This window comes from Plasmodium falciparum (assembly GCF_000002765.6).
Source record: "Plasmodium falciparum 3D7 genome assembly, chromosome: 14".
Taxonomy (NCBI): Eukaryota; Apicomplexa; class Aconoidasida; order Haemosporida; family Plasmodiidae; genus Plasmodium; species Plasmodium falciparum.
In genome coordinates, this window is record NC_037283.1 from 452,501 (window position 1) to 479,618 (window position 27,118).

The 27,118-nt window shown below is 18.3% G+C and overlaps 7 protein-coding genes across 7 annotated transcripts in view; 4 read left to right on the plus strand and 3 right to left on the minus strand.

The window, feature by feature from the left end:
* The window catches only part of PF3D7_1411200 (rhomboid protease ROM8), a gene marked incomplete at both ends in the record, with an annotated part of 2,705 nt that extends 326 nt beyond the window's left edge, over positions 1-2,379 (minus strand). The window contains 3 exons of the mRNA XM_001348247.2: positions 1-226; positions 460-660; positions 765-2,379. The exon at positions 1-226 is cut by the window's left edge and continues 20 nt beyond it. Of these exons, the coding sequence (XP_001348283.2) occupies positions 1-226; positions 460-660; positions 765-2,379 (2,042 nt within the window). The remainder of the gene's footprint in view (positions 227-459; positions 661-764) is intronic.
* A 3,916-nt stretch (positions 2,380-6,295) lies between these two features.
* Positions 6,296-8,462, plus strand: PF3D7_1411300 (DnaJ protein, putative; the record flags this gene model as incomplete). Its single annotated transcript, XM_001348248.2, has 2 exons — positions 6,296-7,939; positions 8,400-8,462. 2 exons carry the CDS (start codon positions 6,296-6,298, stop codon positions 8,460-8,462), a joined length of 1,707 nt encoding a protein of 568 aa, XP_001348284.2.
* A 438-nt stretch (positions 8,463-8,900) lies between these two features.
* PF3D7_1411400 (plastid replication-repair enzyme) lies at positions 8,901-14,951 on the minus strand (the record flags this gene model as incomplete). The annotated part of the gene is made up of 1 exon (XM_001348249.3): positions 8,901-14,951. The coding sequence occupies one exon, from the start codon at positions 14,949-14,951 to the stop codon at positions 8,901-8,903; it is 6,051 nt and encodes a 2,016-aa protein (XP_001348285.1).
* Positions 14,952-16,475: 1,524 nt separating this feature from the next.
* On the plus strand, positions 16,476-19,516 carry PF3D7_1411500 (conserved Plasmodium protein, unknown function; the record flags this gene model as incomplete). The annotated part of the gene is made up of 2 exons (XM_001348250.2): positions 16,476-16,497; positions 16,695-19,516. 2 exons carry the CDS (start codon positions 16,476-16,478, stop codon positions 19,514-19,516), a joined length of 2,844 nt encoding a protein of 947 aa, XP_001348286.2.
* An 833-nt stretch (positions 19,517-20,349) lies between these two features.
* PF3D7_1411600 (GTP-binding protein Obg1) lies at positions 20,350-22,326 on the plus strand (the record flags this gene model as incomplete). Its single annotated transcript, XM_001348251.2, has 1 exon — positions 20,350-22,326. One exon carries the CDS (start codon positions 20,350-20,352, stop codon positions 22,324-22,326), a length of 1,977 nt encoding a protein of 658 aa, XP_001348287.2.
* A 422-nt stretch (positions 22,327-22,748) lies between these two features.
* Positions 22,749-24,797, plus strand: PF3D7_1411700 (methyltransferase, putative; the record flags this gene model as incomplete). The annotated part of the gene is made up of 1 exon (XM_001348252.1): positions 22,749-24,797. One exon carries the CDS (start codon positions 22,749-22,751, stop codon positions 24,795-24,797), a length of 2,049 nt encoding a protein of 682 aa, XP_001348288.1.
* A 171-nt stretch (positions 24,798-24,968) lies between these two features.
* Positions 24,969-26,387, minus strand: PF3D7_1411800 (conserved Plasmodium protein, unknown function; the record flags this gene model as incomplete). Its single annotated transcript, XM_001348253.2, has 1 exon — positions 24,969-26,387. One exon carries the CDS (start codon positions 26,385-26,387, stop codon positions 24,969-24,971), a length of 1,419 nt encoding a protein of 472 aa, XP_001348289.2.
* Between the last annotated feature and the right edge of the window lie 731 nt (positions 26,388-27,118).

Sequence of the window (27,118 nt, forward strand, 5' to 3'; positions counted from 1 at the left end):
TGACTGTAAATATTTATACTAACAGTATTCAAAGAAAATTTCAAAAATAACAGTAGTAGAAAAAAACAAAACAAATGCACACTAATACTAATTTTGTCTACATTAAAATTAGTCATCATTAAAATTTCGGAAAAAAATATTCCAATTATTCCTGAAGAACTACTACTGCTTTCGGTCGTTGAGTAGCAGTAGGTTAATGGAGATGATAGAATTATTCCATAAATACCTAAAAAGTAGGTTCAAATAATAAAGGGGAAAAAAAAAAAAATATATATATATATATATATATATATGTATATATGTATGTATTCACACATTTGATAAGACCCAGGTTATATAAATATATAAAAAAAAAAAAAAAAAAAAACAGGTGAGATCACATTTTCTTTACATTATGCTTTTTATTTTTTCATTTACATTTAAATATATATATATATTATCATATACTTTTTTATTTACCTGTAAATACATATACTAAAAAAACTACATATGTTCCATACAAGTATTCTAATAGAAATCCTACTGTTAGCTGCACATAAGTATTTGCACAAATGTGGTTAAAATTGGAATGCAGAAAAAGAGACGTAAAGAGGCGATAAAACTCTGCATTTTTAAAAATGTTGTGTGGAAAATTACTACCAAAATTTTTTAAGGAATCATCTAAAAAAATAAAACATATATATATATATATATATATATATTACTCCTATGTTATATATATATCATAATATTAGAATTATATTATGTTATATTATATTTATTACTTGATGGTGTCAGGGGGAAATCTGATTTTACAGATATAAGCAATATAAATATAACCCACTGAATAAATGTCACATATAACGTTAAACTGAATATAGAGAATTGCGGGAAGATTCGATGAATAGCCTTTTTAAAAGTATTATCTTTACTATAATCAATAACCAGTTTTTCTTCGTCTAGATTTTCTAAGTCATTTTTATATACAGTTTTATAGAAATGATCATTAAAAGGTCCATTTTTATATGCTGATGAATTGTGATTAAGAAATATAATAATTTTTTCTTTTCTTTTCCTTAATTTTTTTTTAGGTAATAAGAAGCATTTTTTCTTTTTATGTTTTTCTATATCTTTACTTTTGCTTTTGTCTCTTAAAAACTTTTTTTGTTCTTCCACAAGAGTAGCATAATTTTTTAAACGTTCTTCACTTTTTAATTTTTGAATATCATCTCTATCTTTTTTATAATCAAACATACAGGTATCTGTTTTCATTGGAAAAGGAAAATGTTTTCTAGGTGTGGTGTCTATTTTAGGTATTTTTTCACTTGGAAGATTTTCTTCATATTTATTATCTTCATCAATATTAACAATATAATTATTTAAGGTTTCTGCTGTATCATATTTTTCTCTTTTTTTGATGTTTGTTTGTAATTTTTTTATTTTCTTTTCATTAAATCTTTTTCTATTTTTTATAAGATATGTCTTCCTTTCATAATCATTTAAGAAACTTAAAAATTTTGCATTATCTGTACAAACACTACTTCTATTAACTGGCCTATTTTGTTTTTCATTAAACGTTATAGATAAAAATGGTCTCTTTTTTGTTTTATCATAATTACTTTTCTTATTAATTTTGTAATTAACTTTTAACGATGTATAATCATGATGATCAGATAATAAATTTTCGTGTGTATTTGTTAATTTTAACTTATTACTTTTTTTAATAGTTTTCGTTTTATTATATTTTCCTCTCCTCGTAAAACTACTACAGCTGTTTTCGTTATCATCATTTAAATCATCTCTCGTTTTTTTACGATCAGGGTTATAATCATATTTTTTAAAATTAAAAAATTGTACTGTATTATTTTCACCATTTTGTATATTTGTAGTCAGCTCTTCTTTATAAAGACTTTTTTCTTTACTATTCCTTTCAAGAATATTATTAATTTGAATATTATTTGTATTACCAATATTGTTTGTATTATCAATATTGTTTGTATTATCAAAATTGTTTGTATTATTAATATTATTTGTAATATTTATATTGTTTATATTATTTGTATTATTTTTATTATTAATTATATCCTCGTTTTCTATTTCACTTTCTTCTTCACATTCATCATCACCATAATCCCCCACACCGTCACTTTCATTTATATCATAGTTATTATTCTTTTTTTTAAAACTTACCTTCTGCTTTTCACTCGAAAGAGATATCCCCTCTCCATTATTTTCATTTTTATCTAAGATATTTATTCGGATTGATTTATTTCGCTTATATAAATTATTATATAACTTGTTTGTTTTATTATCTTCATCATCATCTTCGTCTTTTTTTTCTCTTTTATTTTTTGTTTCTAAAATAGATTTTACATTAACACTTGTTTTTTTTTTAACCATTATGGATGGACAATAATAAAATTTTTACTTTTATTTCTTTTCATTCATATGAAGTTATATATAATCTTCATAATTTTCATACTGATTTCGTTTTTTTTTATTATTTATTCAGAAATATATATATATATATATATATATATTATATATATAAATACTTTTTCTAATTTAAGGGGGATTCATACGATATATTTTATAGGTATATACAAAAATATATATACATATCACATGAAAAAATATACATTATTTGTATATATATATATATATACAAATAATATATTAATTTTCACGAATTTAAGTGGAATAATATACATATCTATATGTTTTATGTTATCTTCTATATTTATATAAATCACACAAAAAAAAAAAAAAAAAAAAAAAAAAGTTATATGTACATTAATACAAAAAAAAAAAAAAAAAATACAATAAGAAATGAGAAGGGAGAAGAAAAAAAAAGATATTATGAAAAAAGGACTAATGAGGAGAGGCTATGAATAAATAATAAAAGAAATAATATATAAATCAAAAAAAAACAAAAAAAAAAAGAAAAAAGAAAAAAAAATATAGGGATAAGATTATAAAAAGGATAGAATATAAAAAAATATTATGAAAACATTAATATGGAATTAAGAAATAAATAAAAACTTCTATATTTATAAATAAATATTTTTTTTCTTTTTTTTTTTCTTTTTTTTTTTTTTTTGGTATTAAACAAAACTGTATTTATAATATTATGTTATATTAAAATATTATTTTATATAATTTATATTAATAATTTTATAATGCTCTTTTTTCTTTTTATATTGTTCAGAGTGTATTATAAAAAAAAGTTGTAAAGGATAATTTTATTCATATGTATTTATAAAAAAAATGTATAATATATAATTCAAAAAAAAAAAAAAAAAAAACATTGTATGTTTTTTTTTTTTATTTCTTCTTTTTTTTCGTTTTTCTTTTTTTTACATTTCTCCTTTTATGTTTTTCTCCTTTAATTCATTTTTCTATATTATATATATGTATATGTATGTATATATATAATTATTATATAATGTATAAAATAAATATATATATTTATTATTATATGTAATATGTATATTATATATATATATATATATATATAATAATGAATTTTTTTTTTTCTTTCTTTCTTTTTTTTTTTTTTTTTTTGGTTCATTATTACCATATAATAAAAAAATATATTATAAATTATTTTTTTATATAATTAAATATATATATATATATATATATAATAATATAATATATAAAAATATATATATAATAATATAATATATTTATAATATAATAATATAATTGAAACTTTCACAAAATAATAAATTATATTATATATATATATATATATATATATATATATATTACTATATACATAATATTTTTATAAATTCAATAAAATTTTATAAAAAAAAAAAAAAAAAGAAGTATTACTTACATGTAAAATTAATCATGGGAATAATATATATATATATATATATATATATATATATATATATATATAATAAATGTTTACAAAAATTTATTGTTCAAAATTTATTAAAAAAAGAAAAAAAATAAATAAAAGAAAAATTAAATTATAAATTCAATCACTCTTCATCAAAACAAAATTTTTTCATACATATAATTCATAAAAATATATTTTTGAAAAATCTAAAATTTTTTTGAAAAAAAAAAAAAATAAATGAATTAAATTATAATATATATTATATTTGTGTTATTATATTTAATACTGCTATAAAGTTCTGAATTTATTATTTTATATAACATGTAGAAAATTTTAGGAAAAAAAAAAATATATATATATATATATATATAATATATAATACATATAATCTCTTTATATAATATATACGTATATAACATATATTGTATAGTAATAAATATATTATAAAATTAAATGTAGAAAATTAGGAATTTTAAAATGTGTTTTCTTTTTTTAATTTTTTTTTTTTTTTTTCGTAATATTTTCTGTAGATATTAATATATATATAATTATAATTATAATGTTGTTTTTTTTGTTTTTTCTTTTTTTTTTTTTTTTTTATAAAATTATATAAATTTTATATAAAACCAGCATTATCCTGTTTATAATTATTTTTTCCAAAGACATCATAATTTTTGATAAATATTACGAAAAAAAAAAAAAAAAAAAAAAAAAAAAGTCCACAAAAATTAATACAGCCATATTTTATATGTACAAATATTTTATTATTAATATATATATTTTTAATCAAAGAATAAAATATAAAATGTATTATACATTTATTCTAAAATGAATATATATATATATATGTATATATATATGTATATAATTCATTTTAGTTTAATTATATAAAATGTATATCAACAAGCGTTTTTTCGTTTTTCTTTTCTTTTTTCTTTTTTATTTTCTTTTTTATTTTTGGTATAAAGAAAAAGAATAGACGGACAACTAATATAAAATATGTTAAATTAAAACGTCATGCTTATTTATTTATTAAGATAAGATGTATGTTCAAGAAAGAAATATGTAGACATGTATAATAATATATATATATATATATAAATATATTTAGGTATAGTTAATATAGAAAATATATATAAAGATTATTATACCACACCTATATTTTGTTATATATATGATAATTTAAAATTTTCCTAAAATGCATTGTATATTTTATTACAGATTAAAATGATTTTTTTTGCCCTTATTTCTAAAATTTTTATTTGGTATTAATTCTATTCAATACAAATATTTTATTTTTATTTATAACACAATCCAATAAAATAAACATGATCATTTTCCATCAACAGCTAAATTTATCATAATGATGGTTGTAAAATATATATATATATATATATATAAAATATTTATTAATTTTTTTTTTTTATTATTATTTTTCTTCTTTATTCATATGAAGAAAAAATATATCAGCAAATCATTATATATATATATATATATATATATATACATGTTAGTCAATGATATTTAATTTTAATTATACTTCTTTTTGAAAACATATTGATCGTATTTAAAATGTATTTTAAAATTTTGAAAAATAAGCACATTTGATATATAGTATTTCCACTTTATTCTTCAGAAAAATAAATAAATTAAAGATATTATGAATATATTTTTATAAGATTATGTATACATGTATACCATTAATATGTATGTATTATGTTTTTCCTTCTTACAATAAACATAAAATTAGTTTATTCCTTCATAATTTTTTAAAAGTATATAATCACCATTGTTCTTTGTTATTTTTTTATGTTTCTTAATAAATACATTTATAATGTGGAATATTTATATTCTATGAATATATGGTTAAAAATGTATAATAAATATATATGCATATAAATATATATATAATATATATATATTATATATATATTTAATATATCAAATATATATTTTTTTTATAATTTTTTTTCATTATATATAATTTTATTTATGTTATTCTTTTTGTTTTTATTTTATTTTATTTTATTTATTTTTTATAAAATGTATAATTTCTGTTGAATTAAAAATATTTTATTGTTTATGAATTATTATTATTATTGTTATATATATAATATGTAAAATGCACGAATAGTTTATTAATATTTTAATTTTTTATTTTTTTATGAATAAAGAAATGTAGAATATTGGTGAGTTTTTTTGTATAGTTAAAAAAACAGAAAGGTGTAAAAAATATGACAAGTACAAGAAAAGAAAAAAGTATATTATATGAAATATAATATATATATGTAATAATAAATACATAAATATATATATTATATATATATATATTATATATATATATTATATATTTCTATTAAGGCGGAAGAATGAAACATTTTAATATCAACCTAATATAAAGAAATATAATATATATATATATATATATATATATTTGTAGTTATTTATATAATTGTTGTAGATATGGATATATTTTCTCTAGCTTCTAATTTACAACAGATTGCTATAGGAGGAGTTAATTACGTAAATAATAAACTACTTAAGAAATCTTTAAACTATGAAACAAATTATATTACTTATATTGTTATAGGAGAAAATGAAAAGACACCTTATGATATTAATATGTTTTTTTTGCCATTCGAATTAAGTACAAAATTAAGATTTAAAGATTTTAAAAAATATTTTCCTTTTAAAGGAAATATTATATTTCGATTTAAAATTGCTTTATGTGATATGATTAATGTAATAAATGAAGGGATAATAAATAATAGTCCATTATTATTAAGGGAGAAAAATATTCACCATAATATCCCTCATAATAATAATATTATATCAGATGAAAATGAAATAAAAAATATATTAAAACAGGATAATTTTAACTACGTTTGGATAGATATAACTAATGATGAAGCTTTTATTCCAACTTTTAACGGATCTGTAATAGTAAAGGTTTTATTTGTTAATCATGAAAATTATAAAGAATATAATAATATATATTTTAAAAATTATAATTATTCACATAAGACATACCACATAAATGAATCACATTTATGTTCATATATTCCTCTCAAATATGAGAACAAAATAAAAAAGAATAGTAGTACCGATGATAATATTTATAATGATGATATATTAATACATAATAAACGAAATCATTGTGAAACGATTAAAAGGTCATACGATCATGATAATTTAGTTAATTTTAGTTATACAAATAGTTCTGATGAGTTTCAGAGAGTAAACAGTGATGAACATTGCAAGAAGGGGAGTGATAAAAATTTAAATTTACAACAAAATGATTTACATAAAAGTAATAATTATTATCAAAATGGTGTCTACACATATAATAAATATGCATCGAATGAGCATATAAATATAAGTAATAATGTCAACAACAATAATAATAATAATAATAATAATAAATTATACGACGAACAAAATACAAAACAAGAGGATAATTCAAAAGAATATAATTATCAATATAATTATAATAATTCAAATATATATAATTATCATGATAGTCATCAAGTTTTAGAAAGAAGAAGTAATAGTGATAATTTAAATACATTACATGAAGAAAATAAAATAATAAATAATTCCCAAAGTAATTATATACCATCCATACATATCTCATCATTAAACTGTAATGAAATAGATCCACACAATAAATATATATCAACAAAAGGAGCAATCCATAATTCAAGGTCTAATTTGTTAACAAACCAAACAAAGAATATCCAAAATGATTTTAACAATAAAACACAAATGTTTAAAGAAAACGAAAACATAACAAATAAAATTAACAACAGATTACAAGAATTAAAAGAATATAGAGATCACGAACAAGCCAAATTTAAAGAAAAAGTTGTCATAAATAATCAAATTAAAAAACAAATAAATAAGTGGTGTAAAAATTCAGATAACACATATAAAGATATTAAAGTGTTGTTAACAACATTAAATGAAGTATTATGGAAAAATGCACAATGGAAAAATGTATATATGGCTGATTTAATATCAAATCCAAATGTAGTTAAAAGTGCTTATAAAAATGCAATATTATTATGCCACCCTGATAAAAATAGAAATACAACTACCGAGCAGGAGGTAACAAAATGAACATATATATATATATATATATATATATATATATATGTGTTTGTTATTTATATAAATACGCATATAATGATTATAGATAAATCATCACATTTATATATTTCATTTTTTTTTTGACATATATATTATAAATTAATAAGAAGATATTTTAAATAATGAATTATAATATTGGAAAGAAATTTTATATTCATAAAAAATAAAACTTAAAAAAAATCAAATATATATATATATATATATATATATATATATAGTTATATACACAAAATATTTATATGTGTATATATTTATGGATAATTAAAAAAAAATAAAATAACAAAAATTTGAAAAATTAAAAAAAATACAAAAACTAAAACACGTGCAAATGTAATGCAAATATATATATATATATATATATATATATATATATATATATATAAATATATTTATATATATATTTTTTTTTTTTTTTTAGTTAAGAGCAGAAATGATTTTCCAAGCCTTAAATAACTCCTATAAGGATAAAAGGAATTTATAATAATTTCAATATTTAATATCATATATATATATTTTATTTTTTTGTATAAATGTAATAATCTTCATTTCTTTTTTTTTTTTTTTTGTGTATAAATATTGTATCTGTCTATTATAAATTATTATCAATATAATATATATACATATATATATATATATATACATATTCGTAAATATTTATATCATTTTGTTTTTAATTATGATCTAATTTTAAAAGACTTTTTTTTTTTTAATATTTTAAATTTTTTCTTTTTAAAAAATGTACTGAATATGACTTACTTATATGCATAGTGCAAATTTGGTAAATATCTATAAATTTGAAGAAAATATAATGAGGTGATATATATATATATATATATCATTCCATGGGAACATTTATTTTATTTTATATCATATATATGTTATATATATATATATATATTATTTTTTCGATATCTTCATGTTAATCCTTTGATCCCCAATTTTCAGCTATTTTTACAGAAACCTCACATTTAACTTTTTTCAAAAAGTAAGAAGCCGAATTTTCCATAGATTGTACTAAAATTTTAAGAGCTTCTTCCTGAAATTTTTTATTTACTTCGATTATAATTTCATCATGCACACATAGGATAATTTTACCATTAATATCCTTTAAGTTGTCATATAAATCTACTAGAGCTAATTTTAAAATATCAGCACATGTACCTTGTACAGGATAATTAAGAGCTTTTGTAAAAGAGAAGTATGGGAATATAACTTTTCTATTTGAAAGTGTAGAATACTGTAAAGCTCTTTTTTGTTTTACTTGATTATGCCATTTATATATTCCTTTGTAGTGTTCAAAAAAAGAATTATAAAAATATAGACATTGATCTAAAGACATATTTAAACCATAATACGTATTTGCATAATTTTTTAAGTTGACATAATTCATACCATATATAAGACCAAAATTGATAGCTTTTGCTATATGTCTATCTTCTTTATTAATATCTGGTATATTTTTTTTAGTTATAATACTAGCTGTTAATGTATGTAAATCTATATTATTATTATATGCTTTAAGCATAATTTCATCATTTGTAATTTCTGCTGCAATTTTAAGCTCGATTTGTTTAAAGTCAGCTATAATGAAGATATTATTATCGTTTGGTATAAATATTTCTCTTATATTTTTTTGTCTAGGTATTTGTTGTAAATTTGGTTTTTCACTACTAAATCTTCCTGAGAATGTTTTTAATTGATTAAAGGTAGTATGTATTTTATTTGTTTTTGTATTAATATGTAATGGTAATTTTAAATAAAAAGCTGAATACAATTTATATAATCTTCTATAATTACGTAAACTTATAATTTCTTCATGATTTAGAAAATTTTTTAAATTGGAATCAGATGTATTTTCTATTAGTTTATTAGAAATATCACGAACATTATTTTTTTGCAAAGCTTTCAATACTTGTTGTTGAGAATTTACATTTATATTTTCGTCTTTTAATTTTTTTTTTAAATTATCTTTCTCAATATTTAATTCATTTAATATTTCATTTGTACTTTTTTGTAAATTTTCTAAATCTACTTTAATACCATTTAATTCCATATCACATATAGGTAGGATACATTTATTTTCAATATCATTTACTATATGTAAATTTTCTTTTTTTATTTCTTCTTTTAACTTTTTATATAATTTTAATAAACAACTAGAATCACGAGCAGCATAAAATAGTTGATTATTATTTAACAAGGAATTATTCCATACACTATTTTGTTGTTGTTTGTCCAATATTACATTTAAATATTTCTCAACTATATTATTTAATTTAAATCCATACATATTCTTATTTTTATCTAATAATTTACTAGCTATATATGTATCAAAAATATTTTCAATTTTGAAATTATTATGAAGCAAAAATTTTGCATCAAATTTTCCATTTTGTATTATTTTTATTATATTTTTATTTTCTAATACTTTTCTTAATCCATCTAATATATCTTTTTTGTTTATATTAAACATATCATAAATAATTACTGGATAATTTTCTACAGCTATTTGAATTAATCTTATATTTTCATCGAACACTTCTAAACCTGTTGTTTCAATATCTAATCCACAATATTTTATATCTTTATATATTAAATTTATATTTTCATTATAATTATTATCATTTATAATAAAGAATCTAGATTCTATATCATCATCAAATTTTTTTTTAGACTCAAAATATTCAAATGCGCACTCTGTAATTTCATTATTTTCATTTTTTAATTTAAATATATCTTTCTTTTTAATTATATTATCATCTACATTTATAATATTATCCTTTATGTATTTCTTTGTAATTTCATCATTATGATGGTTATCTACATTATTTTCATAATTTCTATTTAGATAATCATTTATATTTCCTTCGTTACCATTTTTAACCATTGTATAATTAATATTATTATAACTATGAGAGTTTGAATCATTTCTATCATTTGGTAATAATGTTTGGGGTTCCTTATTCATATTATTATTATTATTATTTATGTATATATTGTTTTCTTCTTCACTATATATTTTATTAATATTCATACATGATGATGATGTATTTTGTCCATCACCGATGTTAGATCCAACTTTATTATATTCCAACATATTATTATTATGTGGTTCCTTTATTTTGTTTTTTGATTTGTCATTTGGTAGTCCTTTATTTGGTCCATATTTCTGTCCACTTTTAATTGTAATATATTCCTTTGGTATATTTTGTAAAATACTAATAAATATATCCATTTTTTTTAAATTTTTTCCTGCAGTTTTTATATTTAATTTATTTGTTTTTATAAATGTTCTTATATCTTTTATAGAAGAATTATTATCAATTATACAATTTCTCATCGAAAGAACGACAACTCGATTTTTAAGTTTTTCTGCTTCTTCATCTTTTAGTTCTTCACACAATTTTATTAATCCTTCATTAGTTAGTGTATATGACCATATTGTATCTTTAAAAGGAATGTTATTTTGTGCCGATGTGTTTAATATATTTTTAATCCCCTCATTATTATTATAATTACTACTACTACTACTACTACTACTACTGTTCTTATTCTTATTATTATTATTAATATTATTATTACCTTTTGAGTTGCCATTTATATTTTTATTATTTCCTGTTGATGATTTATCATCTATGTTATTCTTTTCCATTTCTTGATTACTCTTATTATTATTATTATTATTATTATTGTTTTTATTTTCATTTTCGTAATTTAAATTTTGTGTAGAACCTAATGATTTGTTTCCATCAATCTTTAATGTATTTTTACGTTCATTGTTTTTAATGCTTTTTATTTCATTTACATCTCTTTTATCATCATTAGTTTTATCATCAGTCGATATAGTTTTTATATTCTCTAAACTATCCACATAAAGAGTAACATTTTTATTGTTATTCATATCGCTATTGTCAATTATTTCTGTTTTTATCATATCTATATTATTCACCCTTAAATTAGGATCTAATTTAGACCTATAACCTTTTTTAAAAGCATGTTTTGATTCATATTCATCAGCTAGCTGTTTCATATAATCATATTCATCACATAAAGTGAAATTTAAATTATCATTTTGTATAAAATTATTATTAGTAGTATTATTTTGTAATGATGAAGAAGAAAATTTATTTGATGGTAAATAAGTATTTGAAACTACATGCTCATTAAAATTATTTATTGATATTTCTTTTATTGTCATATTTTCTTTATTATATAAATAAGGTATTTTCCCTAAACTTCCTTTAAATCTATTTTTTTTAATATCTATAAAAAAAACAGTTTCATTTGTTTTTGATACATGTCTTTGTATAATAAACACATTATCTGCTTCTTGAGTTGATTTTACACTACCAAAAACGGATGAAATAGATAATAAATTGTTATCCTCTTTCCTTGGATGAACAACTAAAGTTATGTGAACATTTTTGTTTGTACTAAAGGATCTAAATTTATCTATAGCAATATTTTGTAATTCATATATATCAGAAAATTTATTTATATTTAACATAAATTGTAAATTATCAATAATTATATGTTTTACATCATATGCATACACAGCATAATCCATAGCATCTATAACCTGATCAATATTTGTACTACCATGGAACTTTAAAAATTTAAGAGGTAACAGTTCAAATTTATCAGCATATATATCAAATAATTCTATATTTTTTTCAAGGTTTTTTCCACAAAATTGATTTAACATGACTTTTCCTAATTTTACATTATTTATTTCAAATGATCCCCATAATGTTGATACTCCTTGGATACAATAATCTAAAGAGAGTTGAGACAATAAGGTAGTTTTTCCTACACCTGTAGAACCAGTCCATATAGATAATTCTCCCATTCTTAATCCATATAAATATTTATTTAATGATGGAATGGTTTTACTTTTTACACCATTAATTCGATCAGGATATTTTAATTCTTCTAATATACGTTGCCTTAAATCATTAAAATTCAATATTTGACTATGTTTTACCTTTTCACTAGTTTCTATAAAGAATCTTATATCAATATTATGTTTCAAACAATCATTCGCATCTTTTATAATTATATTATTTGGTATATACATAATATTATTATCAACAAAATAAGAAATATTATCTTCAATCGATTTTTCTACTTTTATTTTTTCTGACATATCATCATTATTATTTTCTATTATATTATTTTTATTATTATTATTATCTTCAATTACACTTATTTCATTTTGTATCTCTTTTTTTTCCATTCCTTCTTTCAAATTATTATCACTTTTATTTTCCTTATTTGTTATATTATCTGTTTCGTTTTTTTTGTTTTTTAGTATATTTACATTTATATTATTGCTAGAAATTTTCTGTCCATTAAATAGATCAATTTCTTCTTTTTTCTTTATTTTGTCACTACTTATACTTTTTAAATTATTACTCAGTATTTTATTATCCATATAGTCATTATTAGTAGTATCATATATATTATGCATATTTTCTTCTTTATCTTTTTGAAGAATCTCCATAGCATTAGAAGCCATTGATGTAAGGAGAAGACTCTTTTTGGTTAACCTGGACTTTTGTCTTCTCTTAAAAACATCTGGATTTAAATAGTGAACATTGGCATCCGTAATTACGTTGGTTCTTCCTAATCCGATTTTATTAACGAAATTGAAGACGCTTGATTTTCCAGCTTTATCAAAATCTAGCCATAAATGTATTTTTTTAAACCTTTCTAAATATGGTAATAAATATATAGGTAAAGATTTTGATCCATTTGGTAAAGATATAGCTGGATATTTTGTTTCTTGACTTATTGTCATGGCATCAATTTCTCCTTCTGTCAAAACTATTTCTTCTGAATTTTTAATTAAATGATCACCAAAAAAAAATAATTTCATTTCATTTCTAACATTTTTAGGATATAATCTCATATAACCTTTATCCTTTAAACTTCTAATTTTTATTCGTACCACTTCATAATTATCATTTATATTATTATTATTATTATTATTATTGTTGTTGTTGTTGTTGTTGTTGTTGTTGTTGTTGTTCATTTTGTTCATGTTACTGTTGATTCCATTCGTTTCTATCATATTTATTTCATCTACTTTTTTTATAAATGGAAATATAATACATTCGTGTTTTTCAAATTTACCAGAACTTTCAAAAGATTGAAATTCCATAACAGAAAAACCTATTAAAAACTTTTTTAAAGTATCAATGCTTAACTTCCTTACATTCATTAAATAATTCCTTGCGTTTTCAGCTTCTTTTGAATATAATAAATTCATATTATAAACCTTTACATCATTTAGTGTTATTTTTTCTTCTTCTTCTTCATAAAAATTATTATTATGTACTACAGTACTTTCAAAATTACTAGTTATTAGATCCCCCATTTTCAATTTGAAATCATAGAAACTTCCTTTATATCCACATCTATGACAATAACTATTTCCTGTGTTTTTAAATATTTCATGTTTATACATATTATCATATTTATATTTATGTGGAGGACAAAATGGACAATACTTTAACGTTATCTTAATATCTGTTTCTATAAATTCATATTTTTTTCTATGTAAATAATTATATACATCATTAATATTTATTTTATAATACTTTGAAACAAAAGTGCTAGTAGCACTATTTAATTTGATCTTATTTCTTTTTTCATAATAAGAATATTTATTGGTCTTGATAAAATTCTCATCATTTTTCTCATTCCTAAAAAATATTCGGTTTTTATATGTGTCATTATTATATATATTATTAGTATTATTATTATTTATAGCATCATATATATTGTTATTATTTCCTTTTCTGTTTTTTGGAAATTTATATCTACGGTTTTCATATTTTTTCCTCTTTTTTAATAATTTATAATTTGTTTTTAAATAAGAATCAGTTTTATTTTGATTTCTATAACGTATGCATAACGACAAATGTACGAGCAAAAAGTATAAAAAATAAAACTTATACAAAAGCATGGTAGTATATCATAGAAATCATTGTATAACAAATATATATAATATATATTATTTTTCTTACTTCATTTTTTATATATGCTATTATAACAAAAACCTTTCATTTTTATTTTATCAAAATGGAAAGACAAATTGTGACACACACAAAAAAAAAAAAAAAAAAAAAAAAAAAAAAAATAGATTAAAATAATAAAAGTAAAATAAAATAAACAAATTAACTTTATAACATTTGTAATGAATACATATTTACACATATATGTTATTACTTCTTATTTCTTCTTTTTCTAATAATATGTATATATATATATATATATAACCTAATTTATTCTACATCTTTATGCATTAAATATTATTATATCTTCTTCTATCTTATAATAAACAAGTATATATTTAAACACATTATATATGTACATAATAAAAAAAAAAAAAATATATATATATATAATTTATGTCATTTATAGATCTAAAAATATTTTAATAATACATATAAGTTTTACATTACTATATATATATATATATATATATTTATATTGTTCTTTTTTTTTTAAAATATAAATTTTTATAATACACATTTATGAATACAATATAAAAATAAAATATATTATATATATATAATAATGTATGTATTATTATACAAATATATTATACACCTTAGAAAAATAAGAATAAGATATTAAGAAAAAAAAAAAAAAATTAAAAAAAAAATATTTAATTTATAATTATCTATTAATAATTAATTATTTTTATATATTTTAATAACATAATATATATAATTAATTATGGTATTATTCTATTTTTTTTTTTTTTTTTTCTTGGGTAGCATTCATATATATATAAATACATATTTTTATATGTATACAAGAATATACATACATATTATATATATAATATATAGCACAAAAATATAATATATAATATATAATGATGCAATATTAAAATAATACTTTTATTTGATGAGTTATATTTTTGAAGATCATATATATATATAAAATGTTATTAATATATTATATGAAATAATATATGCTTCAAATATAAATTTTTCCTTGATCTTATAAAATATGGTATATATGTAAAATCATTTGTAGATCAAAAAAAAAAAAAAATATATTATATTATATTATATTATTTATTTATTTATTTTTATTTTTATTTTTTTTTTTTTTTTTTTTTTTTAATTATTATCTTAATATTAATTAAGTATAATTCTTCAAATTGTATATTATTATATTTATCTACATTTGGAAATAAGATATTTTTTTTTATAAATGATTTAAATTTATAGAAATAAAAAGAAAATATATATATTATAAATATTATAATATATTTATACAAATTTTAATTTTAACATTAATAATAAAACAGATGATGACATAAATATAAGATGTTGATTATTTAAAAATATATAAAAATTATGTAGATATAAAAATGTTCAAATTAAAGATTTTATTTCTATATCTTATATTTTAGTATCGTAATTTTTTATTTATTTTGTCATTTTGACAAATTTTTATATCTTTATTTGTAAATATGAAATTATTTATGAAAAAGGGTAAAATATAAAAATATTTAAATGAATATTTATAATATATATAATATATATATATATTTTTTTTTTTGTTTTCCTTATTTTGATTAAAACATTTAACCGAATTGTATGAATTTGTAGATTTTGTTTTTATTTTTTATATAAAAATATAATAAAATATATGAATTTTTTTTTTTTTTTTTTTTTTTTTTTTTTTGTAGGTCATAATTTAAGCCGAAAGGAAATTAGAAAATTGGCTAGGAAACAGATAAAGAAAAACAAACTTTTGTATTCCAAGAAAAAAAGAAAAAATTCATTTTTGAAAAAAGAAAAAAAACAAGTCTCCTTCTCAAATAATGATCAAATTATAATTAATAAGAACCATGAATCAAATACAAATCAATTTTTATCAGATTCAGATAAAAATTTGATAAAAAAAAATAAATCTGTAAAAAATTCAAAAAAAACGAAAAAAATTAAACTAAACGATAATTCGAATAAATCATTTAATTATTTTAATAATAAAAGAAATTATTTAGAAGAACAAGAAAAAGACGATTACTTATTGTCGTATTTATCGAAAAAATTGAAAATTAAAAATGAGGATGGAAGTAATAAAAAAAATGAAGATAAACTTATAAAAGAATTAGAAAAGGATGGATTTGATACAAGCTTGTTAAAGTTGGCTGATATAATATTTAATGAATCTCAAAATTTTTTAACAAAAAAAAAAATTCAAAAAGGTAAAGACGATGAATATAATGAAGATGGTGAATATAATGAAGATGATGAATATAATGAAGATGGTGAATATAATGAAGATGATGAATATAATGTAGATGATGAATATAATGAAGATGATGAATATAATGTAGATGATGAATATAATGAAAATGATGAATATAATGAAGATGGTGAAGATAATCTAAGTCAAGATAATGATAAGGTAAATAATAAAAATGTTGATAATATATTAAGTGGCAAAGAAAATGAACAGCCTTACAATAAATTACAAGATGATAATATAGATAATGTTAAAGATAAGAAAGAAATAAAGAAAAAAAAAAAAAAAGACAAAAAAAAAAAAAAAAAAAAAAAAAAATTAGACAAACATTCTTCAGATAATAATATAAATAATGATAACCCCATTGTTGAGATAAAACAAAAAAAAAAAAAAAAAGTTTCATTTAATTATGAAAATGATATAAAGAAAATGGAAAAGTTTCTCATGAGTTCTTTAAATAAAACATCCGAATTTAATATAAAAAGTATTATTGATGATATATGTAAATATTTTCATGATATAGATAATGTAAAATTAAAATTGTGTTATAATGATATTTTAATAAAACAAATATCAACATATTTTAAGAATGTGAATACAACAGATATACATATATGTATGTGTGTTGTTATTATATGTGTCTTAAATAATTTATTATGTGAAAACATATTATATGACTTTTTAAAAGATTTGACAGCTATATTTAAATATTATTATGAAGATAATGTAAATTTAATGAAGATAGTAGAAAGGGAAAATGAAATGAACAATAAAATAGAAACACAATCCATAAATAGTGTGAATGACACATATCTTTTAAATAGGAAAAATGAAAATAATATGTTATCAAATCCACAAGGAGATAATTATAAAATAAGCCCAAAAGAACATGAAAAATATCAAGACTTTAAAATTTTATTCAGAAATTTATTAAAATGTTTTAGTTTATTTTATGCTTTGAGTTATATCGAATTTGATTTCATAATAGACATTATTAATATATTATGTGAACATATGAGCATAAATAATGTAGATAATATAATTATTGTTTTAAAAATATGTGGAATGAAATTAAAAGAAGAAGATGACAATATACATTTAAAGCATATATCAGAATATTTAAAAAAGCAAATTGAACAATATATTGAATGTAATAATATACTTCTTGAAAAAAGTAAGCTTCGGTTTTTAATTAAAGATATTGAAGATTTAGAAAATGGGAAAATGAAATTTCATTTTTTAAATAAATTCGAATTTTTATTTAGTGTCTTAAAAGAGTATGAAAATAAATATGTATATAAAAAAACTATGATATCATTTTCGTTTATAAAAGTTTTTAATACTATATCAGTAGAAAATATGCATGACGAGAAAAAAAGAGGGAAACAAAAAAATAAAAATAAAAATAAAAATATATGTAACGATTTACATACAAATATATCAAATAATCAATTTCATGATATAGAAAATAAAACAAAAATTAATAAATTAAATTATTTAATAGATCAAGAACAATTTAATGAAGTACATTTTAATAAATTACTTAAAAAATACAAAATTCAAGGGATATTACCAAAAAAAATATTTTTAATTATTAAATATAGTTTAGATGTAGATGAATGTGTCCATAATTTATTAGCACTATTAAAGAAAAAGAAAAATATTCCGCATGTTATTCAAACTATAATACAAATAATTTTATATAATAAAAATTATAAAGAATCATATGCAAAACTTTTAAGTAATTTATCTCATGTTAATAATAGAGTTTATACATTTAGTTTAAAAACAATTTTTATTAATTACATAAAAAATATATCTAATATGGATATAAAAAATGTTCTCTTTTTGAGTAAATTGTTTACCTACTTGTTAAAAGAGAAATTAATAAACTTTCTAATTTTTAAACATATCAAAATTGAAGAAATGAAAAATCAAGAAAAAACAAATGATGAAATAAATCAAGATGATACAAATGCAAATTCTAATATATTCTTTTTTTTAAAAACTATTTTTATTTTAATATCACTTGATGATCATAAGGAAAATAAGTTAAAAAATAAAAATGTATGGACTAATATTTTACACATCTTATATAATCAAAAGTTAAGTACTTCCTTAATTTATTCTTTTAAAAATATAATTAAAAAGTATATATTTGATGAAGTAAAAAATATACACAAAGTTTATCCAAAATTTAATATGAAATATATTGATCATTTTTATAAATTTTTAGAAAAAATACAAATATTACAATAAATAAAAAAGGAAACAAATTAATATATATATATATATATATAAATATATATAAAATATATTATTATATATTTTTGTTTATTCTTTATACAATGTTTTTTATATTTATCCTTATTATTTTTTTTTTTTTTTTTGTGTTCCTTATAAATATACACATGGGCTTAATAACATACTGTTTCTCCCTTTTGTGAATATTTATAAAAAAAAATATATACATATATATTTTATATATTAAAATGCATAATTTGTTTTAAAATTTTAATGTAACCTGCTTTTTTCTTTTTCTTTTTTTTTTCTTATTTGGAAACTTTTAAAAGTTCACTGAAACTTTTATTGAATAATATTTATTACAAAATATTGCTTTAAAAAAAAAAAAAAAAAAAAAAAGTTCAATAAATAATACATATATGTAATATATAGATATTAATAATGTTATTAAAAAGTATGTATATAATAAAATTCAAATAGAAGCACACTATATAAAAGTTTATAAAACTTTATATATTTTTTGTATATATATATATATATATATATATATATATATATATATATATATATATATATATTATATATATGTATATCCAAAATGTATCACTTTTTTTAATTCTATTCTTAAGTGATATAATATAAAATTCAATACATTTAGAAATATATCTAAATTGTTATATAATATATATATATATATAAATATATATATTTTTTTTTTTCCGCCCCCTTTTTTTTTTTTTACCGTAATATACTGAAGTTTAGAAATATATTTGGAATTATAACTAATTTTTTTTTTTTTTTTTTTTTTTTTTTTTTTTTTTTTTTTTTTTTAATAAATTTATAATATGATGATATCATTCATCTTTTTTATTTTTACCATATATTATGAATCCATTGTAGGAAGCGTTTTGTTTTCGCGATGGCGTGTTGGGAAAAGAATAATGTTTTTAAATAACATGAAGGGTACCAAATTCAAAAGAAGGAAAAGAGAAAATAGCAGGAGCACTTTATATAGTATGCAAAAGATGATAAAGAAAAATGAATTTCATGATAGGTGTGTAATTAAAGTAAAGGCTGGGAATGGGGGTGATGGTATTTGCTGTTTTACTGTATTTTCACAAAAAAAAAATAAAAAATATGCTTCGGGTGGAAGAGGAGGAAACGGTGGTGATATATATGTAATAGGTAATAAGAAAATTGATAATTTTTTAAATGTGAAATTAAAATCATTTTATAATGCGGAAAATGGAGGAAAAGGTTTAAATAATAATCAAGTTGGATATAATGGAAAAGATGAATATATATATGTCCCAATAAATACAATTATATATAATGAGCAAAAAGAATTTATTAATTTTATTTATATGAATAACCAAAAGGTTTTAATTGCTAAAGGGGGGAAAGGTGGAAAGGGTAATTATTCTTATCGAACCAAAAGTTTAAAAATACCTTTTGTATGTCAATATGGAGAAAAAACAAAAGAAAAAAAAATTTATCTGAAAAAAATTTTATTTACAGATTTGGGTATTATTGGTTATCCAAATGTTGGAAAAAGTACATTGTTAAATAAAATTACTAAAGCCAATGTAAAAATAGCTAATTATAGTTATACATCGAAATTTCCAAATGTTGGAATGTTTAAAAGGGTTGAGGATGATTCTGATATAAGAAAGGACAATGAATTTATATCCTTTGATGGGACACCAAGTGAAGAAACAATTCCTGAAATAGGTTACAGTGAAGAGGATACAATGGTTGAAAAATATAATAAAGATGACAAGTTGGAAAATATGAATAATGAAAATGATTCTTTGTTAAATAATAATAATGATAATAATAATGATAATAATAATGACAATTATGATAATAATAATGATAATAATAATGACAATTATGATAATAATAATAATAATAATAATAATAATAATAATAATAATAATTGTTCTGATATTATGTATAATAATAACAATATGGATGATTACAATTTATTAGACGATCATGATCAATATAATTTCATTGAAGATATTTATAATGATAATATTCCAAATGAAGAAGAGGAGGAAAAAAAGAACCCTTACTTATCACATACATTGAACAGGCAAAAAAAAAAAAATCCAAGTATTGAAAAGAAAAGAACTCATTTTAGTGTAATTGATTTTCCTGGTATTATTAAAGATTTAGATAAAAAAATTAATAATATATCTTATAAATATCTAGAACATTTAAAATATAGTAAAATTTTAGTTTATATGTTTGATATAAATAATGACAATATTATGGAAATATATAAAAATATAAAAAACGTACTTGTTCAATATGATAACATATTTTTAAATAAAAAAGAAGTAGTTGTTCTAAATAAAATTGATATATATGATAATAAAGAAAACATTCAAACCTTTATAAATAATTTAAAAGAACAATTAAAAATTCATAATATATATTATTTATCTGCATTAACTGGCGAAAATGTCGAAAAAACCATTAATGATATTATTACACTACATTTAAATAATAATGAAGATTTAGTAAACACCTTTTTAAAAACATTACCAAAAGTATTAGATATGGAACACTTAGAAAATTCAGATAATTATAAACCATTTCATTATAAAATTCATAAATATAATGAAAAAGTTTATATAATAAAAGGAGATTATTTAGAAAACCAAGCTAACATTTTTAATTTTACAAAAACGGATAGTGCCCAAGTTTTTATGAAATTATTGAATGATTTAAATGTAAATATAAAACTCAAACATATGGGCGCAAAGGAAGGAGACAAAATTATTATTAGTAATTATTCTTACGATTTTTATGAATAATAATCATTTGGATATTCACAATATTTAAAATTAAAAATTAAAAATTAAAAATAAATTCATGTACATAATATATATATATATATATATATATATATATATATATATATAATATTTTAATTTTTTTTTTTTTTTTTTTTTTTATACCTTTCGTCAAAAAAAGAATAGAACAGATACAAGATCAGTTATTATAATATATATATATATAATATATATATATTTTTATTTATGTTTTGGTATTTTTTTCTTTCTTTCAAATATATATTTATAAATATATTCATTTATTTATTTTTTTTTTTTATGTTTATCTATCTAACTTTTTTTTTTTTTTTTTTTTTGTTCTTTTATATATATATATATATATATATAATATACATATATATATATATATATTTTTTTATGTGATTATATTTCTGTGAGAAGAAATGCAAGCAGATAAAACGAAAAAGGGTAAAAACTTTAAGATTCGCTATTCTTCAAAATGTAAAAGTAACAAAACATGGAAGGACAATATAAGGAATAGAAAAAAAGAGAACTCAAAAAAGTATGAAAAAAATAATTTAATGCATGATAGGAATATACATAAACATATATATATTGATTATTTAGAATTAAGTAAAAAATATACATTTTTAAAAATATTTTTACATAAAAATGAAAAGTCCACAAATGTATACTATAACTTTGAACAATCAATTGCAGTATATTTTTTGAGTAAATCTATATTAAAAGAATATTATGATCTAAATTTTTATATGCCTTATATTAAAAATGATGAAATTCAAAATAACATTATTTTGGGTAATAATAGTTTTAATACTAATGAATTTATTTATAGTATAAATGAATTGAAAGATATAAATTCTTTGAAAAATATCATATTATTGTCATATAAAAATTATGATGCGTATTTATTAAATTTAAAAAATGATAGTAATACAAATTTGTCTTGTCGTCAATATGATGATTATACCATAACATATAATAATAACATTAATGAACAAAGAAATGATATATATTGTAAAAATACTTTTGAATGTAATAAAAAAAATGAAAACATTATATTACAAAATGATCAAGGGGGGAAATTTCTCTGTCCATGTGTTCCTGGGAGGGTAAATTATATACACATTTTAGCTGATCTCACAGACATGAACGAATTAAACAACTTAAAGAATAATTTAAATAGTATAAAAAATAATGATAAATATATACCTGTTACAAATATAAATGTAAATATAAATATAAATAATACGAATAAAGTACAAAACAATATGTTCTTATTATATGGTAATATAATTAAAGTATTAGATATAGGTGTAGGAGCTAATTGTATATATCCTCTTTTAGGGAATAATATATATAAGTGGTCTTTTTTAGGTACTGATATAAATATCGATTCTTTAAAATATAGTTTTATAAATATTTTAATAAATAACAAAGAAAATGATATTCAACTAAAATATCAAACAAATAAAAGAAATATTTTTCAAAACATTATTAATAATTCGGATTTGTTTTTTTTCTCCATGTGCAATCCACCATATTATACCTTTATTGAAGAGGTAAATAAAAATCCATATAGAATGTTAGAAGCCAATGTTGATGAAGTGGTATATTATTTGGGAGACCAAAAGGGGATAAACATAGATAATAATAATAATGATAAGGAAAATAATAATAATAATAAGAAGAAAAATAATAAGAAGAATAAGAAAAATAGTAATGATCATAATAACCATGTGGATAATATGCATGGAACTAATATATTTATAGATAATATCCATACGGATGATATACAAACGCATAATATAAATTTAGATAGAACTATTTCGAGTGAATTAGGGCCGATAAATACGGAAAACCAAAAAGAACAGAAAGTAGAAAGGGAAGAAGAAAATAATATTACAAAGATCAAAATGGAAAATTCTAATCATTGTTGTAATAATAAAAATATGAGCAATCAAATAAATGATGGTAATATAACATCTTTTAAAATATCTATAAACGAAGAAGAAGAAGAAGAAGAAGAAGAACATAATCTTAATAATACACCTTATATCAATTCAACCCCAAATTACAATAATAATGGAGGAGAATATAAATTTATCATGAATATGCTTGAGGAAAGTATATCTTATTTTTTTAATGTTATATGGTTTACGACATTAGTATCCAAGTTTAAAAATGTTAAATTAATAAAAAAGGAAATTATCAATTCAATGAGATTATATCATGAATACAAAAAAAATCAAATATATTTCCTTAATTGTATAATAAAAGAAAATCTATATTTTAATCAAACTTTTGTTTTTAAAAATATACAAAAAAAAATTCCACCTGTATATATAGCGCAATATAGAATATTTGAATCATATAGTGGAAATATAACGAGGTGGATAATATGTTGGTCATATTATAACCCTGAACAAATAGATGCTTTGAAGAAATTATATTATGAGAAAGCAAAATGATGTATAAAAACAAAAAAAAAATAAAATAAATAAAAAAAATATATATATATATATAAATATATATATATATATATATATATATATATATATATATATGTATAACCTTTTTAATTTTTTACCTTCAACATGGTGACACATATATATATATATATGTATTATCCATTTTTTTTATCATGTAAAATATATAAATATGTTAAAATTAGAAAGGATATTTAAATTATTATTATGCTCATATTGTCTTATTGAATCCTTTATATTATATTCAATTTCTTCATGTTGGTTTACATTATCCTTATCATTTTTAATATATTTTATATTTATATTTATACTATTGTTTGAATAAGATATTTCATTTATTCTATAATATTGTGTATTTAATGATGTAGTTATGTAATTTTCTATTTGTGCATTCCAGTCATAATTATGTATATCATTTGAAAATGTTATATTTAAATATGCAATTAAAATAGATTTTTTTATAATTTCAAATAAAGTTGCATTATCTAAATCTTTAAATAAAATGTTTTCTTTTAATATATATATACAATTATTTTTTTGTTCATCTTCGTCTATATATTTTATTAATTCATTAAAATTAAAATTTTTATCTATAAAGATATCAATAACCTCTTTAACAATATCTTTATATTTTTTCCCTATTCTTTTAAAATTAATATTTTCTAAAAAATTTATACTCTTATTATTCATATATATATCAAATAATTTTTCATTATGTTCATCATCACTCTGTGCTTTCTTTTGTATTTCATCTAATGTTAAATTTTTATTAATAAAATGTGTAACATCCTTTTCGCTCCTTTTCAACATTTGTAAAACATCATCTTCTTTTATATTTAAATCACTCATCATTTGTTTAAAATGTTCACTTCTAATAATATCTTTACTTTTTTCTGGATTTATTTGACTTTTTAAAGAATTTTCTTCCATTCGAAAATAATTTAATAAATCAAATTCTTCATTTTCTAATTCTTTTTTATGCTTTTCTTTTTCGTTTAAACATTTGTTTTCTTCTATATTTTGTAGAACATCCTTAGAGATTTTTTTCACCTTTCTTTTAACAATACGTGTTTTATTATAATCTTTATTATGTTCTTCATTATTTTCCTTATTGTATTCTTCATTATTTTCCTTATTTATGTCCTTATTTCCTTTGATGACTTCATTATTTCCTTTGATTAATTTTTTTTTTTTTTTTTTTTTTTTCTTTTTTTTTTCTGTTTCTCCCCCCTCTTCCAAGTATTCTTCATTATTAACATTTTGCAAAATTTTATATTTTTTTTTTTTTTTATGTTGAAAAGGCATATATTTCCCTTCGTTGCTTATCCAATATAATTTTTGAAGCGAACATATTTTTTCTTTTTTCCCTTTTATATTTATTTTTTTATTTAACCTATCAAGGGAGGAAAATATATTAGTAGTTTTATATATCCCTTTGTTGTTTTTTATGAGCAATGGTACGACGTCGATTTTGTTTAATAAAATATAACAACTGTAAAATGATACTAGTATATTATTAAATATTATATATATTAGTACATATATGTAAGCAGTGAGGAAAAAAAGATACATTTTATTATTGAATACTAGTATATATAATATGAAGATGTAATAAAATAAAATATCATTATCCAACTATTTATTTATTTATTTATTTATTATTATTATTATTTATTATTTATTATTTATTTATTTATTATATGCTTGATATTTTCTCCTCATATGTAACCAAGGGCATTTTCTTATAATTCATTAAGCATATTTTTGAATACGCCATAATTAATTGAAGAATTTTAATGAATTATTATTTTTTCTTTTTTATATTATAACATAAATATTTATACTTTGTTTTTCGTTCTTTGTTTTGTTTTGTGTTTTTTATTTTTTTTTTTTTTTTTTTTATATTTTATATTTTTTTGTTATTTTATGAAATTAAAAAATTTCAAGCACATTCATATATAACTTACACATACGGTAATAAAAATGATATATATATTATTTATATATATAATAACATATCTTTTTTTTTTTTTTCCTCTTCTTTTTTTCTAAATTTTTTTTTTCTTTCAAATGTATTAAATATTACATGAATATATATATTTAATATATGAATAAATATTTTTATTATACTTTTATTTTTTTAATTAATTAATTTATTTTTTTTTATTTTTTTAATTTTTTTTCAATTTGTAGATCCTTCTTTATTTCTATAATATATAAATATTATTTATTACATATAAATATATGTATTTTATATATATATATATATATATATATGATATTATATTTAATATCACAGCTTT